Source organism: Condylostylus longicornis, unplaced genomic scaffold (assembly GCF_029603195.1).
Source record: "Condylostylus longicornis isolate FDR11 unplaced genomic scaffold, ASM2960319v2 ptg000019l, whole genome shotgun sequence".
Lineage (NCBI taxonomy): Eukaryota > Metazoa > Arthropoda > Insecta > Diptera > Dolichopodidae > Condylostylus > Condylostylus longicornis.
This window is the reverse complement of record NW_026577988.1, coordinates 359,100-374,617: the sequence shown is the minus strand read 5'-3', so window position 1 is coordinate 374,617 and position 15,518 is coordinate 359,100. Positions and strand designations below refer to the sequence as shown.

General features: G+C 26.0%; 1 protein-coding gene across 1 annotated transcript in view; it reads right to left on the bottom strand.

Moving 5' to 3' along the window:
• Window positions 1-5,476: 5,476 nt before the first annotated feature.
• Window positions 5,477-15,518, bottom strand: part of LOC129606582 (SOX domain-containing protein dichaete) — a 67,755-nt gene continuing 57,713 nt past the window's right edge. Inside the window, exons 6-7 of the mRNA XM_055516966.1 lie at window positions 13,998-14,086; window positions 5,477-6,797 (exon numbers count right to left, since the gene is read on the bottom strand). Coding sequence (XP_055372941.1) covers window positions 6,189-6,797; window positions 13,998-14,086 — 698 coding nt within the window. The 3' untranslated portion in view covers window positions 5,477-6,188. The remainder of the gene's footprint in view (window positions 6,798-13,997; window positions 14,087-15,518) is intronic.

Below are 15,518 nucleotides of genomic sequence, written 5' to 3'. Positions count from 1 at the left end.
AAAATATTATTATTTTTTTAACGTCTCCAATATCCTTTTTCCCATTAATTTTCTTTTCACGCTGAAATTTTCTATTTTCTATTGAAAACCAAAAATGTTGTTGAACATGTCATTGTAGAATTTCAATAGTAAATCTACCACAGTTTTTAATTCTTATAAAAATTGTAAAAATTTATCAAGTACACAAACCGCATACGGGGAAAAATGGATAAAATTTTTAATTCCGAATTAAGTACACAATATTTTTTTCAGCTAGAAATATTTTTCTATTATTCAAATTAAGCAAAGATTTCAACCTTACTATGAATAAAACTTCGGATAAATTTGCGTTTCTGTGTTTCCTTTCTAATTAATTGCATATGATCTAGGCGAAATTATTTTTGCGATAAATGTACTACCCTTCCTATGAATTGTGGTATGAAATTTAATATCCTAAATTTTTGAATAGAAAAAATACTCATAACGTTCTTCCTAAATTCTACAATTCCAAATATCGTAAAAATAATTTCGCCGCATCCGTATGCAATTTGGTAAATTAAAACTGGAAAATTAGCTGTTTGGTGGCGCAGTGGCTGTTAGTTTTTTACATCTCACACCAGAGTTCGCTTTTATTTGAATATCAAATATTTAACGGTAAATAGGGTTATGGGTAGATTTTTAAGAAAAATTAAAAATTTCTAATTTAAATTAAAGCAATAATATTGAATAGGTTCTAAAGTATAAAATGCAATTCTAATGTTGAAAATTAGAATTAAAATTGACTAAAATTTTTTCGTAGACAATTTGTGTACACCTCAAATATATTTTATTTTTGGCTTTTACGGGCTGGTCTATAGGCTGTCTTCTTAATATTGAATTACATTCTTTTTATTTCTTGACAATTTTTTATAAAACTAAAATTTTTGGACATTATTTTCAAATTTGTATTGCTAAATTTATTTAAGTAAAGATAAAAAATTTTTGGCATTACCTTGAAGTTGTCTTTAATTTTTTAGTTTTGTATAATTAACGTATATCTTCGCCGTTTTATTTTTTATGTACTATGTTCGTCCGTGATTTTCATTAATTGCAATTAAACATGTTTAATAATAATTGCATAATTTTGAGAGTTATGTATAGAAAATTGTAAAAAGTATATATATATGTCCCAATTTGACATTTTTATGAAATTAAATGACTTATACTATTTTGAATTATGGAAGAGGCAGCTTTAACCTCGCATACAATAATTTTGTAAGTATCTTAATTTTGGAAACTTACAAATTACCAGGACACATTATTAAAACACTTAGAAGAGCACATTATCAGAATACTTGTGCATTGCTTTCGATTATCATTTTCGACTACTATAAATCTAGTTTCGAATACCACCCTGTTTGTATAATTTTAAATAACATTATTTTTAAAGAAATATCGTTAAGATAGGCCATACAGGATAGTTATTCATTCTCTCTACATTCTTTTATTTGAAAAATTAAAAACTTTACATAAATCTTCTGCAATATGAGCATACCTCAGTATACCTTTATTTGAATTCATTTGAATGCGGCATTTAATGAAAGCACAATTTATTAAATGTCGTCCCTCTTTTAATAAATTTCCCCGCGAATTTCAATAAAAATTTAGCTTTATCCCTTTTATATAAAAATTTATTTTTTTTTGTTTCATGAATCTTTATTTTTTTTTTTTCGTATTGAAGAAAAAGCTTCAACTATAACGCAAACTTCCACTTCCATAATCAAAGTTATATAAAAAATTTACGAATAAAAAAATTAGTAACTATTTTTGCAATAGATGAATGAAAAATTATATAGAATTATATAGAATCAAGTTAAAAATAAGTTCAGTGAATTTGCTGTAACGTTTTAATTAAAATTTTGTATTTATAAAAGAGGCAGAAATCAAAGACCTAACAATTTTCGTTTCAACTCCTATATTGCTAGTTTTTATTTCATATTTCATTCATATATAGCAAATGTTTTATTTTAATATTCATAATTTCATTATATTTTAATTTTTATTAAATTTTTTTTTTATTAAAAAGTCATTTTTCCACTCTAGCACGCTCTAACTAACCAAAAATTCTGATTAATTTTTTTTTATTATTTTTTTATTTTCCCATTTTCATTCATTTCCTCTTTAATATTAATATTAATATCATTATAGTCCAAATATTTAGCTTATATAATAATAAAAAAAAATCCTTAATCAGAATTAATTTTAAGCGTATAAGCAAGCAAAAGAGGTCTAGCTATATAGCAATATGGTTAAAAAATAAAAATCTTAGAAAAATTTAATTGGTTCTAAGAGCTTTAAAATTAATTTATATTCATTCTATTTTCGAAATAAGTCATTAAATTAATCTGCATCGAAGGACATTTTGAAAACAAAACCAAGCGAAATGAGAAAAAACAAAATTTAAATGAAAATAATGGGAAATGGAATTCTTCAAAATCAAAGGATATAATATAGATTTTCTTAATTAACAAAAAAAAAAAAATTGAAAAAGAGGAGATCAGGACATAGTTAAGTGGGTAAAATGGCCTTTTCAAGGAAGCAAAATACCACAAAATAGAAAAAAAAAAAACAAGAAGAAAATTCTGATTTTTGTATAAGTGGTGATTTTTTTTTTTATCCTTTCTTAACTTTTTAAGTACAAAAATATTAATTAAAGAGAGCAGCGTGAAATTTTTTCTTTTTTCAAATATAAAAATATTTGAGATGAGGGAGAGAAATTAATTTTCAATTTTTGATTAAACACAACATATGAAATGTAATAAAATAGAAATGAAAGGGGGAGGGGGGGAGGGGGTGTGGTGGGAAATCGAGAGGTGGGATAGCGAGAAAAATAAATATTAGGGAGCTTAATGGGAATTAAATGCATTTTTTTATTTTGTTTGTTTTGTTTTAAAAAAAGATATCCGAGAGTATATAGTGTGTAATTAGAGAATAAATTGTGGTGCTTTGGTTTTCTTCAAAAAAATTTCTCTATAATTTTTTTTTGTTTTATAAGGTTTTCAATTAGGAGAATTTAAGGGTTTAAAATTGAGATATCTTAGATAATTAAATAGAAATTATTCCATTTTTTTTTTTTATTCTTTCTAAGTGTTGAAAAATTCAACCACCTATAAAAATTTGGGTGTGAAATATAAGATTTGTTATTCATTAATTTGTTTTTGTTAATTGCGGTGAATAGTGAATGGAATATAATTATTACGATTTAAAATATAAGGATACAGACTGAAACATTTTAAATAAAGGATCAGATAATTTTATTCGTTTTTCTTGTATTGTTTGGAATAATATTACAAATTACATAATTTTATTTTATTCATGGAGTGCAGTTTAGAATTTTATATTAAATAATGTAATTGAAATTTTTAATTAAATCACTTTTATATATAATTAATATTAAATAATAATTACATATTATAGAATTAGGTCTTTTTATTAATTTTATTTGTAATTATTAATAAATAGACCATAATTTTATTTTTAATTAATTGACTCTAAAGTTTAGATTATTTACTTGTATAAGTATGTATGTTAGAAAGAGAAAATATTATAATATGAATTTGAATTCAATTTTAATTAATCAAATTTGTTTCATATATAAAAATTTATAAAGAGTTTTCCAAGAAACAGAAAATTTGCTTATATTACAACTACTATTTGTCCATTATTGTTTTGGTAGGGGGGGGGGGGGGGGAGTTTGGAAAACTTAACAATCTCTTGTTCCATTACAGTTGGCAAATATAATTACAAATAATAATTATGACGTTTTCTATGAAAATGAGGAAAACGAGAAAAACTATCGGAGATTCTTGATAATTTAGTTCTAGCTTCAGTTTTAATATACAGTACGTTCGATAAATCAAATCTGCAAAATCTGTAAAAATAACATGTTTGAAATTGGCAGTAGTGCTTAAAGTTCTATAAATGAATTTTTATAGTTTTTTTTTTTACCTATACTGCAAAAATATTACATAAATTAGAAAATCAGCATAATAGAAAAATGCCTCCTTAAGCATTAAGTGGAAACATGCGGCAATCTAATTAATGGTTTTCAATATTATATGTATAGAGCTGTCGAGGTATTGACAAGAAGACTATTTTAGACTATGTTGCTATTATTTCCGATTGGCTATATATAAAAGCGACCAAAATTCTGTTATTGGGTTGAGGTGACTCTCATTGACGTTAGAAATAACTGATTTGAATAATACAGATGAAGTCGTTATAACAACCAGATAAATAAGCCAAGTAAACTCTTGTCGGTCAAGAGCTCATTTTCGCGAATTAAGCTATATTTGAAAAGTTGATCAGGCCGTGTTCAATAACAGATCAATTCCAAATTAAAATACGAAAAAAAAATTTCAAATATCTTATGTTTATTATTTTTAATCTTATATAAGGAACAACAAATAATTTCAGAATAATATTTTTTTTTTGTAATTTTATCTTTTTTTTTTTTTGATTAAATTTAATTTAAAAACACATTTCTCATTTTTTTGTTTTTTTTTTTTTTTCAAAAGAAAATTTCTATTTTCCTTTCATCTACAATTTTAAATAATTAATTAATTATTTTTTTATATTTTCTTTGAGAAAATATTTTACAAATCTAAAATCGAAAATAATTTAAGAAATTTTTTTTGTTTTTTTTTTTAAATATCATAAAAATTGCACAAAACAAGAAACAATGTTTAATTTTTTTTTCTTTATTTGTAAAATAAGGGAACAAATTGATTTTTATTTTGATAACTACCATAATTAATTAATTATAATTTTTAATCTATATTATTAAATTTAAAATTTAAAAATGTTTTCTCTATGTATGTATATATATATATATATATATATATATATATATATATATATATAGTTTAATTGAATTTAATTAAATGTCTTATAATAATAATTAATTAATTTTATTACATAATTTTATAATTTATGAATTAGAGAATGTTGAAAGTAGAGAAAAGTAATTCAAATTTTCAATAATTAGGAATTTTAATTGAATGGGTTTGAGTCTTTGATAAATTAATGATGAAATTTGATTTTCAGTTGTGTAGAATTGACAATAGTTGTGTGAAAACTCACTGAATTTCTTGAAATAAATTTATTTCACATTAAAAAAAAAAAGATTGAATAACGAGTTTTATTCAGTTCATTGTTGTTGGAATTAAATGTAGGGTAATATTTTGTTACAATTCTTGTTACAGGATACAAAAAAGTAGTAAATTTTAGTTTGTTTGTAGTGACAATTGTATTTGAGCAAATTATATTTACAAAACGTAGATGTAAGCAGTGCAAAACGTATCTTCCAGTACAGAGCTTCACTGTAACAGTGGAGTTGCATGGACTGTTGTTGTTAATAGCCGATATTAAATTTGTATTAAAAATCAGTAGTGCCAACTAACTGGTACTGGTACGAAATATGTTTTTAAGAAACATAAAAAGTAATTAGATGTTTAACAATTAACAAAATATAGCAATAAATGCGATTAAATTTATCAGGTGACGTTATACGACGGTAAAACTTAAATAACACTCAATTGAATTTAGCAATTAAATTGTGAAAGTGCTTTTAGTAACTATAATATTGTATGTTTCAAATCATGAACTAAAATTCCATTAGATATGCTAAGATGAACTCAATTCCTGCCAAACTAAAATTTCTATTAGAAAACGCAGTTTTAATACAAACCGAAAAGCGGCAAACCGACTAAACTTGAAAAAGCGGCAACACTTTGCGTTGAAATTTTTATTGTTAATAGGTGAGTCAATAATTAAATATAGTGACTGAGGTAATGTTTATATGAATATTAAGTAAAGAAAAAGAGATAAAATGAAGAAGAAGAAAGGTTCCTAATTTTACAATTATTAAATTTTCCTTCTATTTTATTTTAAAATGATTTTCTTACTTTAATTTTACGTATATATATAAGTATATATATATATATATAATATCTGAATTCGCTTCATTTATATTTATTTATATATATCTGTCTCTTTCTTAAATTATATAATATGTAATACTTAATTGATATAATAAAAATCTTAAAGTGCATTTTTATTATTATTTTTTTTTGTCATTTAATTAATTTACGATTTTCTTCTTAAATATCTCATTTTCATTTTTATAATAATAATAATTTTAAAATTCTTATTTAAAAATGTTTCCCTGGTCAAAATATAACTGTTAATGGACGGCGAAAATCTCCACCTCCACTAGCAGCAACTTGTGCCTGTGCAGCTGCTGAATATTGTGCTGTATAACTGCTATAATCAATTTGATTGCTATCATTTGATGAACTTAAATGTTTATTATCACCGTTATCTAATTGTGGTGTTGCTTCACGATCATCACCAATATTATTATTATTATTATTGGGTCCATTATTATTTCCACCACTATTACCACCACTACCGCTACTACTACTGAGACCATTTAATAAATGATGTTGTTGTAATGATCCGGATGATGTTGATTGTTGTAAACTACCAGACATACCACCCGAAGAACCGGATGCCGTTGATGATGATGCAACAGCAGCAGCTGATGATGATGCTGAACTACCATAAATTTTTGATATATCGAGTGCATAATTAGCTGCACGATCTTGATACATTTTTGAATCAAAATATGCTTTTGTTAAAACAGTCGGATCCAAATAAGCACTATAGGCACTTGCTTGTGCTGCTTTCGATGTATCATATAAACTACCAGCTGCTGCTGCTGAACTTAAATAAGCAGAACTACGATCTAAACCAAATTTTGAAACATCCATTTGACTCTGTATAAAGAGAAAAAAAAAAATTTGAGAAATTATCGAAGAGTTTATTTTCATTAAATTTTAGTTTTACATATAAGATAAAGGAGAGAAAAAATAATTTACGTAATTTTTTAAGATCGTTATTTTATTACCGCAGATTTTGTCTGTCGGAAATTATATGATAAATAGTATTTTTGAGCGAAAGATTCAAATTTTGTTTAAAATGAGTTCAAATTTGTGATAGATTCGCAGGGCGCCTGAAAGAATTCGGGCCTCAGGTGTGAAGGGTTAGCATAGAGCTACCTACAAAGTCGGACAGGAACATTAATTTCAATTATGGTGTTTGTTGCCGGATAAGTAAAACTTGTATTTCAGACCTGATCTATGTAGGACCGAATTAGTCCTACAGAACTATTATACAGATTTATTATTCATTATCATATTATTACAGTCGAAATCGCATACTGGACTCCTGATGATATAAAAACCCGGTTATGTGCAATAACTTTTTTTTGGTTTTACACTTACTTTTTCTTAAATCTGTTTCCAAACCTTTGCGATCAACGTTCGAATTTAGACTTAAATTATATGAAAACTCTGAAGTGAATACGATTAATAGTTAGATAATAGGAAATGTGAAAATATATTCACGAACTCATAAATTAAATTTATCTCCAAGTGAATAAGGGTTACGATTGGAAAATCACAGAACATAATTACAAATCTTATATACAATAAAATCGAAATAATACAACAATTCACCTTTCACTGCAGTTGTCAATATTAATAAAATGTTGCCATTGTTATGAAAGAGAAAGATTTGACATCTCATAATTTGACATTAACCAGGTTCCAGTAGTTAACTAATTACAATGTCATAAATAAAGCCTCATAGCTATTATGTGATTTTAATAACCGATTGAGTGATAAAGAGATAAAAGAGACAATCATTCTCATTTCACTCAAATAATTTTCACTGACCTGCAAACTAATGTTTTTCTTGCTATGAACACAAAAAAAACTTGAAACAACAAAATTTTCGATATTTTTTAGATAAAATAAAAGTTTTTCATTTCTCCACATACAAAAGACAATTATTTGGCGTCAAATCTTTTGTTATTTTGAAGTGCTTGTAATTTTCATATACACAAACGGTTTTACGATCTTTTGGACTAAAATTCATTTTAGTATTTTTTAATAGGTTTGGTTACATCATTTCATAAATGAACATTCATTCAAACAGGTGCAATAATTCACCTTTTCTCTTCAATATCTAGCAATTTTCTCATATAATTAAAGAAAAACAAAACTAAAAAAAAACTAACCTCAAAGTTTTTAATATGAAAAACAAATCACCTGTATAATTTTTTTTTCTTTTTTTTTTTAAAATATTATTTTCAATTATTTACCTACCAATTATTAATTGCATTGTCATCTTTAATAATGAGACACATTGGTCTTTTCAACTGACCCTGTGCACATACATACTAACTACATTCATTTAATATTATAAAGAAAGCAGAAATTCAACGGTCGTCAGCATTGGTTGGCAATTGATTACTGTTGTAAAGGAAAAAAAAAATGCTTTGTATAACACAAATTATTACCAAAGAACCGGTACACAGAAAATTAACAATAAAAACAATAATAATAAAAGTAAGTGTTGATGATGACTAAAGAAAGATTAAAAGTAATCAAAAATTATGCTACCGCACCGTCCCAATGATTAAGAAATCATCATCAAATATCAAAGATCAAAATCATCGCATATTGTACATTCCAAAAAAAATTTATTTTAAAATTTATTATCAAAGGATTTCAAATATTTGAAGAAACTGTAGAGATTTTCCAGGCTTTCGGATGTTATCTATGAAACCTTGACAAATTGAGATATTCATCACTATCCGGTCAAATTGTAATAAACAAAGGAACTTTCTACTCACTTATCACGAGATCTGATGCGATTTTTTTTTTTTAAATTTGATTGACTAGAAGGAATCAATTTTTGATTATTGGTGAAAATCATGTCCATGCATATTGTTCTTATTAAAAATGCATTAAAATAAACGATTTTGTTTACAGGGTGTGCTAAAATTTAGTATACATTCTGTTAATTTTAAACGGAACTAATATAAAGAGAATCTTCACACTTCTCTCCTGTGGTCATTTTTCATTTCTATCCTGTGATCATTACAACCTTTTCTATCCTGTGATAATTTAGTCACCCCAGATGTTGTGTTCAATATCTCTAGTGGATGCAATTATCATGTCCCAAGTGTTGAGATTTTTGAAGAATCCGAGACAACCTTAAAACTTGTGTCTGTGGTGAAAAATGCAATAGAGCAAATCAGCCGCAATAAAATTGGAATTTAGATACAAGTCGTCATAAAACTGATATGCAACCTACAATTTAGAATGGAGAAAATTTTTCGTATTTAAAAAAATTGAAATTATTCTTCCTTGTTAAACACAAAATGATAATGAATTCTATGGTTACAGAACATATATAGAACAGTGTCTAAGTTGAGTTTGATTTATTTGCTATTCGAATTCGTAACAATTTTGTCTGTGTATACTCCGATTAATTCCAAAATAATTCCAATACTGGGTCGATTTATGAAGGAAAAATTAAATGTTACACTCTGTGTGTGTAGCTAAATAAAATAAATTTGTTTAAATATTCTCGTTTCCCTGTTTTATATATAATAAAGACTTAAGTGTAAATATATAATTATATTGCCTGATTTGATAAGCATTTAACCGCCCCATTAAATTGAATAAGAACGAAATAATTAAAGTGGTCTTTCTTATAGTTCTACAATATACCTATGTATGTACTGTAGAGGAAGAATATATTTAAGAAAACACAACAAAAATAAAAATCAGAAAAATAATAAAAACATAGCAATCATATTGAGGATTTGTGGAATGAAAAAATGATTTTTACACACCTTCACGCCTTCCTTCAATGAAGCGAAAAGAATGATGACCCAGGAATTTCATTGCTTCAATAATAATTGAGTTTCCGTTTTCACTTTTACCATACACGTACTGCTATTTTCATTGTATTATTCTTTAGGCATTCAAATATTATTGTTTATGCATGAATTGGAAACAAAACAAAATCCAAACTTGATAAGGTAGTGACATCCTTAATTATATAGATTGATTGAGATGTTCATAAGTTTTTTAAACGGAACTGTTTTATTTTTATTCTTTATAAATGCAATTTGAATATTGAATTTATTATTTGAAAGGAATGTGTGTGTTTAAGTAGAAGGTGTTTTTTTATATTTAAAAATAAAAGGTGGAATTTGGGGCGAATTTTTTTATTAATAAATTCATTTATAAAATATACAAAAATATTAATAATAAAAATTGAAAATCATGAATCATTTTAGTTTCCAAGTTATTATAAACAATTTGTAATGAATTCTTTTGTATATTGAATTGAACAGCAAATATTTGAGTATGTAGATAATTGTAAACTGGTTATGTATTTTTCATTTTACGTTTGCGCGTGGGCGACGCTTGCAAACCAAGTGCTCTTTAACAGGTGTAAGGAAATATATGTAGTATAGTTTTGAACAAAATGGAATGTGATTATGCAAAATTTTTGTTCAATATTTTATAGGTTTTTTATACTGTATGTAGGGATAAAGTTTAAAAAATTAGTTCAAAATTATTATTTTACCCGACACAATTTACGAAAGGAATAATCGTAATAGCTGCCCACTTCTTAGAGATTATTTCATATAAATGTTAGTAAGGTACAGCTACGCTCTAGACTATAGATAGTCAATTCGAAGTGCAAAATTTTATGTCATCTTTTTACATATTTCGGTCAGATTATTGCCAATAGTATGTTCAATATTGTTTTCTAAGGATTGGATTATTGCTATACACAAGAGTTATCCCAAAGAAACTAATCAAAAGCTAACAAATTGAAAGAATCCGGCTGTCAATTAAAAGCTCAAAATATATAAGCAATTGCTCGCCGAATCTCTTGCATAGACCTCCCTCTCTTTTAGATCTTAATACTGATTTCGATCTAAGACACAAGCAAAGTGCAAATAAAAATTAAAGAATTCTTCATTTATTTCCAGTAACTATGTTAATTGGTTGTAAATTCTTTGAGAACTTTTAGTTAAAAAATAAGAAAGACTTAGAAGACACTCATTAATGTGTGGCTCTTGTATTCCACAACATATTGCATTCAAATCTAGATGGTAGTCAATTATAATTAAATTTATAATTGCACGTACTGAAGGTTCTATTTAAGAGTAATTTGAAAACATTTTGCAATAGTTGCTATAAACACAGAAACTTATGGTATCTGTCATGATTAAAATTTTGAGCTCACTTAGAACTAAAGTAGAACTAAAGATTTACAATATTAGAGAACTAGAAAAGTTTAACTCTCAAACTTTCATTTTAATTCACTCAAATCTCTAATAAAAATTTATGAAAATCATTAAATTAAATTATTCCGGTTTACTAATAGAATAATAGGGATGTTGAGTCACATATGTTTATCTATAATTATTATTACAAAATGTTTGGACATTCACTTACACTTAAAAATATTAGAAATCATCACAAATTTCTTTTTTTTATTAATCCATCATCATCCGCTTTAAATTGTTGTTATTTTTTGAGTTAAATCTAGTGAAATTATTTTAACCTTTATAGTTAAATCTTCTTATAATTTACAATCTTTTACATCCTATAATTATAAAAAATATAAATGTTTATCCTTTTGGGATTAAAAACAAAAAAGTAAAAAAGGGATCCAATTAAAAAATATTTTTAGAAGAGCGTGAAAGGGTTTCTTGTTTTTTGGTTGTTACGCCCGTAGTATGCTATTATAAAGGGTAAGCAAAACGATAAAATCTAAAGAAGGAAAATAAAATAAAAACAAAATTAGAAGTGCTACTGTTTATTATGAAGTTGTTGTATTACTCGGGGTATCTGTAATTTACCCAGATAGGGTAGATCAAAATTCTTGGTTAATTTTAATTATTTTTAATTGAATTGACTTTTTTTAATGATTAGGTTACCTAATAGAAACTGGAATATCATCCATAATATAGGTATCTGTCGTACATACTCTAAATATGGATAGTGTGGAGTAAACATACATATTGTTGCTGTTCTCATAAAATTAAATTTTAGAGGAACTGAAAATTTTGAAGGTACTAGTTGAATTGAATTATTATCAAGATTAAATTTATCTTAAAGTATGTTACAGAAGTATGTTATGAGATTGAGGTTCTATTCCGGAATATTTTAAAAACATTTAGACTTCAATCAATTGATATTTTGTCAATAACATTTAATTAAATCAAATCTTCAAATTTTGAATTTGATTAAAAAAAATGTTGTTAACCATTTCTTTAATTTCAGCTAAAGGTGCTCGCAGATGGCCTACTAAGTAACACAAAAAGTTTTGTATCAAGATTCTACAACTGAAATGTCATTGAAAATTAGTGTTGACGCCAAACAAATTTGTTGTGAATTATTATGTTCTCTTACACTTATTACTTGCTACTTTACTCAATGCTTTTAATTGTTCCGCTTCAATTAGGCAACCTAGATATTAATGATTAAATATTGATGTATCTGCAGATGGATTGGTGCTAGTTTATTTTGTGAGTGATTCTAATGTAATGGAAAATAAAATTCTGACATTTAAATGTCATATAACATAATTAACCAATATAAACTGACAATAAATGTAGTAAAGATAAACTGCATATAGGAATGAAAAACTGCACAGTTTAACAGAGCTTTAGTAAAAAAAGTGAACCTCCACAACTACCCTGGACGAACTGTTGATAGTGAATTAAATGGGAGTATATATACATTTTATATACATTAAAGCAGGGTAGTCACCTACTACGGCAGGCTAGTCACCTTCTACGACAGGCTAGTCACTTACCTAGTTAAACTCTATGACGCAATGAAACTGGAGTCTAGCTCTATGCTCCTCATAGGAGTGAAAAAATGAAAAAAAAAAATGTATACATTTCGGTAAAGTATAAAAAAAATGTCGAAGAATAGGCATGTAGGTATCTTAAAAAAAAACGGCGAATTATTTACTTTATATAACAACCTAAAACGAACAATCTACGATAGCCTTTTTATTTAAATATAATCTTTGGGCTCCTAATATACTGAATCAAGTCAAAACCTAAGAAAAAAACAGACACTGCAAAATAAAGTAATAAAAAATTTATACCAACTCTACATAAGAACACAAAATTAACAAATAAATTAACACAAGTTAACAAGAACGTTGTAGCTACGTAGAACGAGAAATGCAAATTCCTACAGGAATTTAGAACTGGGTGCTAGCAATGTATTTTATTATGCGAGTCAACATTATAATGAATTATTAGAAATTCTTGATAATTTTGATAATAACAAATTCAAAAACATTATTAAAAGTCACATTATATCACAACATACCGTTAACATACATGATACTCTTTTTATGAAAGACTCGCTAATTTAGAATATACTGTTTAAGTGTTTTAGTATTTTAGATTAAGTTTCATTTTGTTGTACTTTTCAAAATAAAAAATTTTGACAAAAGAGAGAAAATAAATTTGACAGAAAAGATGTTACCAGATTTTTTCGTTCTGTCAATTTGTTAAGTGCCGCCATTCACTACGGAATTCGAATAAAGGCAGTTATACTTCTGAGAATAAATTATTGGTTTATAAGTTGTTCGTTGTTAGTTCAATATGTTCGTCAAATATTGAATTTCCATTGAAAATATTATGAAAAGATTTCTAACGTCAATAACAACATTTATTTCATTAGTTTTGCCTATTATAAAAAATTAATTGTCTTAGGTTTCTGAATCTACTGATTTGGTGTTTTGTTTTAATTTTTTATTTTTTTTTAATTCGATAACCTTCGTGTCAAGATATTGGAAATCTCTCTATTCTATTGAATTTTGTTCTCTTTTACAAATAATTACTTGAACTTTTTTTTAGAAAATTTTTAGAATAATTTAATGAAGCATACTGCATGTGCATATGGTATGTCATGCAGAATTGCATTCAATATTTATGCTATATGACGTTACAAGCATATATTCTTTGATATATGCAACTGAAAATTAAAAATTCTTATACTTAATAACTTTTTAATTTAAAATTAGAAATTAATCAACCGTATATTACAACACTTTCTATTGTAGTATTGAATTACCTGTGAAGTTGTTGGACTCGTTTGTGATAGATGACTTCCTAAATGATATGCTGCAGCTGGTCCTGGTGCAAAATAACCTGGTGTAATGCCTATTAAATAAAAACAAATTATAAATAATTGTAATTGTAAGTATATTGTAATAAATAAATAAAAAAAAAACAAGAAGAAGAAGAAGAACACTTAATTTCAATTTTAAAAGTTTTTGTATTTTTTAAAAAAAAAAAGTACTTTTAGATTTTTTGTTTAACATGTTGGAATGAAAACATTTTTACACATCAGTTACAACCTTCAATTTCGCGCTGTTTCAATTTAAAATTACATATTATGTTGTGTACCAATTTACAATTGAAAATCAAGAAGAGGAAAATAGTGGCGTTTTGTACTTTTCTTTAAAACAAGAAAAACTTTTTTTTTTTCGCTATTATTAGATTTTTAAATGAAAATTATGAAAAAAAAGCGGATTTCCATTGCCCATCCCCCGCCATTACTCTTTTTAAAAACTCATCAAATTGCACACATATGCGATGTAAAATTGAGAAATTTGCCTTTTCAGAAATTCGCCTTTCATATACACATATTGTATGTAGGTAGGTACCTTTTACTTTTTGTTCAAACAAAAACTTTTATTTCTTTTATGAATTTTACAAAAAAGAGAACAATTATTTGAAATAATAATGATTATTTGAATATGAAAGGGTCAAGCAAAAAAAGGTACACCATGGCTAAAAAAAAATGTTTGTGCACCTAAACCTGAGGCGTTTTATTATCATAGGTCACGAATAATACAATATTGAGGAGGTGTTGTTTTGGAGTTTTTTACACTGTATTCTAAATACTCGTAATGTTGCAAACAAATTTTCTCAAGCCGAAATCCCATTTTAAGTTGCTTGATGTTTAATCTGCACCTCAGGAATATAGGACTATTATTTACTTATTAAGATTGTTGGGTGTTTTAGTGCAATATATTGAGTTGTGCAGCCCGTTTTACTAGTCGTTGACTAAAACATTAGTTTTGAGTTAATTTGGTCTATAATATTTGGGGTGGTGTTTATTTTGGAGTTGTGAGTGGTGACCTAAATTTAATCACATTAGGATTGTCCAAATTGCATCAGATTTTTGTTCGATTTCTACTTTGAATACTGATATTAAGGCTTGGCTATCACAAATTCGAAGTTTGATTCTAAAAGATTTATCATATTTGAGCGTATAATTTATTTTTCAACACTGTACTCGTATTAGAATTATGTCCTTAGTATTCTTATATAAGAGCAGTTAAATAACTGCAATAACACTTTATGGAATATTACATATAGCGGTATAGAGTACATAAATTACTAATAATAAGTAAAAGTTTTTAGTGTGTTGTACATCGTATATAATAACATGAAAAGAGTTAAGAGAATGAAAAGAACAATAGTAATCAAGGAGAGAAAAAAGTTTAGAAATAGAAATTAAAAAAAATTCAAATGAAAATTAGAAAAAAAAATTTTTTTTTTTTCTAAAAGATTTTAACAAAAAGTT